At 60.4% G+C, this 5,296-nt stretch overlaps 3 protein-coding genes across 3 annotated transcripts; 1 reads left to right on the forward strand and 2 right to left on the reverse strand.

Moving 5' to 3' along the window:
• Positions 1–731: 731 nt before the first annotated feature.
• POSPLADRAFT_1119389 (hypothetical protein) lies at positions 732–1,007 on the reverse strand (the record flags this gene model as incomplete). The annotated part of the gene is made up of 1 exon (XM_024483500.1): positions 732–1,007. A coding segment is annotated over one exon (276 nt), but the record flags the coding sequence as incomplete, so codon positions are not given.
• Positions 1,008–1,704: 697 nt separating this feature from the next.
• POSPLADRAFT_1158068 (hypothetical protein) lies at positions 1,705–3,157 on the forward strand (the record flags this gene model as incomplete). The annotated part of the gene is made up of 4 exons (XM_024487276.1): positions 1,705–1,775; positions 2,045–2,224; positions 2,264–2,302; positions 2,974–3,157. Coding segments are annotated over 4 exons (474 nt in total), but the record flags the coding sequence as incomplete, so codon positions are not given.
• Positions 3,158–3,370: 213 nt separating this feature from the next.
• Positions 3,371–4,543, reverse strand: POSPLADRAFT_1158312 (hypothetical protein; the record flags this gene model as incomplete). The annotated part of the gene is made up of 6 exons (XM_024487304.1): positions 3,371–3,595; positions 3,649–3,734; positions 3,794–3,875; positions 3,939–3,991; positions 4,203–4,376; positions 4,426–4,543. 6 exons carry the CDS (start codon positions 4,541–4,543, stop codon positions 3,371–3,373), a joined length of 738 nt encoding a protein of 245 aa, XP_024333714.1.
• Between the last annotated feature and the right edge of the window lie 753 nt (positions 4,544–5,296).

Genomic DNA, 5,296 nt, shown 5'->3' on the forward strand with positions numbered 1-5,296 from the left:
ACTTGCCCGATACGGACACATCGTTATCTACTGTACGATCAGATTAGATAGGACGGCAGTGCACGGCACAGCTCGGGCCCCGCTGACGCAGCCGCTCTGACTCACCGGCCCCCGGGGCCGCGTTGGCATGCTGCGCACGGACCAGCTGCGCACGGACCAACGTGCACAGCCTGCCCTAAATCTTCCCATGTATATAAACCAGCCTCTGCTGCCCTAGGGACCTCAGTTTCGACCTCTTGTCCCTAGGTCAGTAAGCTCTCCTGTACTTACTTCTTTTACTTACTAACTAATACATTCTTGTCCCTAGCCTTAGGTTTGAGCCTAGCTCACCATCGCTTCGGTAAGATAAGTCGAACGCCCCCAGCGTTTGGTTTTCCCCTGTCGCTCGACCCTAAGTCGCGACAGGGCCGGTGAGTCAGAGAGGCTGCGTCAGCGGGGCCCGAGCTGTGCCGCGCACTGCCGTCCTATCTAATCTAATCGTACAGTAGATATGATATGTCCATATCAGGCAGGTAGTACAGAGGTCGCGGGTTCGAGCCCGCGAAAAGGAAAAATTAAAAAACGGCTAGGCGCTGTACCAACTCGTGACAACCAGGGATGATGTGGCCAGCTCACCTTGCTTGCTAGGCATATGACGGCACCTCGCCGACCACACCGGCCGCTTCCACTGGGTCGTCATCAGCTGCGGGAGCCTCCTCCAGCTCCTCGATCCTCACCACCAGTTGCGCAGGCCTAGGAGCCCCTGATTTTGTGAAGGTGCCGCTGTGCGCAATGAACACCGTCAGCGCGGCGATACCCTTTTCAGTCCCCAAGATGGTGGGTAAGTCAATGGTTGTGCTGATGCCGCGGAGGACGTGCCAGTGGGGCACGTACTGCAGGCAGTCTTGGCGAATGTGGGCCCGCGTCTGTCTATGCGGGCTGCAATCATTGGGTTCAGCAGGGACAAAGAAGCGATAGTACTCACCGGTGAAGCAGTGCCTGGTGCGGCACTGGGTGACATGCCCAAATACCTCGCTCTTCAACTGGCGGAAGTGTTTTCGCAGCCGGTCTTGCAGCAGGAGACGGTTCGCGGTCGCAAAGCGACCGGCAGGCCCCACTGGTGTCCACTCACCTACCCAAGCCCGGATTGCGTGCTCCTGTGCCTCTCGTAGGGTGCCCACTCGGGACGCATGCTGGTGGGGGGTGGCACACTCGGTAGCCTCCTTTGCAAAGTGATCAGCAAGCTCATTACCTGCGATACCATGGTGCCCTGGGGCCCACTCGACGTGCACGGTGTGACGGGGGCCGGCATCGTTACCATCAGGTTGCCAATAAGTGATAACCTCCAGATGCAAACGTGACAATCCAGACTCTTTGACGTCTAACTGCATGGCAACAGTCATGTTCGAGGTCAGCCAGATCAGCCGCGTTGCTGTGAAGATTTAGAGGTCGATTCTATTCTACAATCGCGTCCAGACTTCTGCGGGAAGGCATCCAATAAGATGTGGGCAGAACCCATCGGAAATTTTGCACTAGCCGAAACTATACATAAATGATGTGTAATTTCATTCTGATATTTTCCCCGCTACTTCCCTTATTATTGCTTTGCTACTTTTCTGCGCAGAGTGAATTCCTTTCTGTTTATGACCTGCCTGCCTGCCCGCCCGCATGTTATATGCACTTGATTCGTGGCCATTTGCAGACGGCGTGCATGGCGCGGAGCATATGGATTTCCTGCAACAACAGGGTGCTCAAGCACGGGATGCCGCTTATCCCGCTGCAGTCCTAGCTACGTGGTCAGTTCACTGTATGTCTGATTTACTGTCCGGGGTGCTGACGATGATTGTCGTCTGGTTGTGCATTGATGGCCGCATCTAGGGCTTGTGTTGCGCGCAAAGCAAGACACAGCGCAGCACAGCGTGGCGACCGTATCGTGTTTGGTGAGGTGAGTTGGAAAGCTAGATAGTGCGGCTAAATGGATACTAATAGTCTTATTTAGGCGACTACGAGGCACGCGCCCAGGATATTGGGATCGCCTTACCTTGGCTGGCTGGTAAGATAATAGGACTGCGAATGCTCGCGGGAAATTAGCCGGCAACACGGTCAATCGACGTGAAGGACACGGGCTGTTGAAGCAACTGGCAGCGATGGACATCAGCGCGGCATGCGGACGCGGGACTGTTGGGCAGCATGGCTACGATTTGGGCTGGGCCAGACGCAGGCTGTGTCAAAGGTGTCATAGTAAGTTTGGGCATACCTTTTTGCAGTTGCACTGACCATTGAGCGGCAGTCTTGCAGGCGCCACGCAACCTCCAGAAGTGCAGTAAGCAGCGCGCGCTGACCGGAATGGCCCGCTGGGTGTGTTGGGCGTGAGCGGGACGCAAGACCAAGCGGGCACAACATGTATCGTGCCGTTGGGAGCGCAACACTCGCAAGAGCGTCACGCGGAGACGGTTCGAAGCGGTGAATTGACCCGGTGCAGTGTCCAGGTCTCCGGACGCAGTGGTGAGTCCTCGTGCACGGGATGGGACCGCTTCGCGCAAGGGCGAACACGCGCAGTGGCAACGCGCGGAGTTGCGTGCCCGGTCAGCATCCTTTGTGGTGGTTTTCGCCCTTGCTGGCCTGGCGGACTCGGATGTTGCAGTCCGATGCGCGACGACGCAGACCGGGACAGCGCCAGCGACTTGCCGCAAAGTATGCTGACTGGGCGGTACAAACATTTTCTGCACTGCAGAGTCGCGCGGGAACATTACACCATTGCCGGCGCAACGTCCACGAGAACATCGCGCGGAGACGATTGAAGGCGATGAGCTGACTGGACGCGGTGTGCGGGCATCGAGATATGGTGACAAATCCTCGCGCACGGAATGCTGACCGCGTTTACAAGCGGCGAGGGCGAATGCGAATGGGCACAGTGGCAACGCGCGGCGCTGTGCTCGCGATCAGCATCCGTTGTTTGCGCTCTTGCTGGCCGGGCGGACTCGGAAGATGCAGTGCAGCGTCTTGTCCCCGATGCGCGACAACGCTGACCGGGACAGCGCGTGCTCCTGCGATGTGCCAGCGAGTTTGCGCGAAGCGTGCTGACCGGGCGGTACAGACGTTATCTGCACCAGGGATCCGCGCGCACATGGAGGCTGGTGGCAGGACGGCGGTGCGCGAGGAGAGAGCGATGGGCGGGCGACATAGACGGTACCGGATGAGAGTATGGACAGCAGCAAGGCCTTTGAATATATTTTGTTGCGACTTGCTGTTCCTGGTACGCCACAAGCGCCCTTACTCCCCACCGCTCTCTACTCCCCTCTCCCAGCGCTCTCTATTCCCCTTGCCTTGTCCCATCTCCTCAGTTCCATACGGTCTCTTCTCGCACGCTCACGGGACTCCACCAGGTCTCTTACCGCACAGAGCCGCATCGCGCATCGGGCGTGGCGTGCGCGGGCTGCGGCGTGGCCGTGGCGGGCGTGTGCAGGAGGGGCACGGGGGCCTGCTGTGCGCGCGCGTCGTGCTCGGGGGGCGTCGGCGGCAGGCGGTGCTCCGCGACGGGCTGCTTCGTCGCCCTCTTCTGCATTTTGTTGGACTTGGGCTTGGACTTGGTGACGTAGTGCGCGACGAGGAAGAGCTGCGCGGCGCGGTCAGGACGGCGCGGAGACGGTCAGCGGAGACGGTGCGCACCCATTTGTTGTCCCAGGACACGATGCGGACGCGGATCTCGCAGCGCGCGAGGAGCGGGATCTCGCGGAGGAACGTGTAGTGCGTGCCTGTGCGTGTGCAGTTCAGCGGTCAGCGTGCGCGCGCGGGGGAAGGAAGGGAGACTCACCGCCGAGCGGCATCCAGCCTCCGGCGCGGAAGAATGTAGGGAAGCACTTCAGCACGTGCGCGAGGCGCGCCGAGTCCAAGCTCTGCAGGCGGGGTCAGCATGTCGTACACCGTATGGGCCCGAACACGGACGACAACGTGCGCACCTTGGCGTAGCAGGAGTTGCTCAGGTGGAGGTTGTAGTCGCAGTCGTCGGGGCCTGGGGGCAGTAAACAGGAGACGTCAGCTCGAAGGTCGGGACGCGTGCGGGACCGCTGCAAACGGCAAATGGAGATATCGAGGCGGGCCGCGGCTGGGGCCACACATGGGCCACGGGTTCAGAGCAAAGATACATATGGCAAACGGACCCCAAGGACGTCGCGATGGTGTGGGGCATGGCCAGAAGAACGGAAGGAACACGGAAGACTCACTCGCCCAGCCCTTCCAAGCTACCGTGACATCGAATGGGCTCTTGCCCACCAGAGACAGCGCCGCGAGCCACTGCGCCTTGGCGCGCTGCTCGACATGGCGCGGCTTGAAGAGGAGGCGGAGGCGCAGGAGGTGCAATCTGAGGCGCAGCGCGATGAGCGGGCTGAACACGCGCACTAGAAAGCGGGTGAGACGGAGAGCACGCGCGGATGCGGGGACGCTCACAGTGCCACGAGAGCGGCCAGGAGCGGAGGTTGACGAGGAAGACGAGGCAGGCGGTGTATTTGAGGAGGCGGACGCCGAGGGAGGCGAGCACGAGCAGACGTCGCGTGACGGCGTCCATGGCCACAGACGCAGGCGAAGGGTCAAGAAGAGAAGAGCCAGCTCAAGAAGCAGCCTCAGCAAGAGCGCCGCGTCCGTCCCGCTCGGAGCGCCCGCGTCACGCCGTCTATCACATGCCGGGGGTGCGCACCCGACGGCTCCTCTCAATCAACTGCTTCGTGCGCAACCCACCATCGAGCTGAGGCATTGGCCGTCCAGTGGTGTCGATAGCGATGGCCAACGCAGATACTTTGCACAATCGACCGTGCGACGTGACTCATGCGCCTACTACCTGGTATAGTAGTGGCCCGCTTACATAGCGATCGCCTCGTCTCGCGCTTTCCCTCAGAGTGCCTCGTGCGCAACCTACGATCGATCGCTCATCCTATTGTAAAGACATCGCGTGCGCCCGGAATCTAGCGTCCTGTGCACGCAGGCCTTCGTCCATAGTGTCCGCTCGTCAGCGAATCGCGCAGCCCGCCCGCCGGCTCTCCCTTGCTCCGCGTCCCACTCTGGCTGACGCCAGGTGCTCTCCATCCCTTCAGCCCTCGAGCGCGCAGCCCGCGTTCCCTCCGCCTCTCTGCGACGCCGGACGAGCTGAGGCGTCGGCCGTCTCCGACGCAGTGTTGTCGATACAACAACGATGGTCATTCGCAGCTAGACGTACATATTGACAATCGACCGTTCGGACGGTCATGACCATAGCGCCTGCCTAACATGCTAATGGCCCGCTACGCGCTTAGCGATTGCCTCGTCTCACGCTTTTCCTCACACT

This window comes from Postia placenta, assembly GCF_002117355.1.
Source record: "Postia placenta MAD-698-R-SB12 unplaced genomic scaffold POSPLAscaffold_20, whole genome shotgun sequence".
Taxonomy (NCBI): domain Eukaryota; kingdom Fungi; phylum Basidiomycota; class Agaricomycetes; order Polyporales; family Adustoporiaceae; genus Rhodonia; species Rhodonia placenta.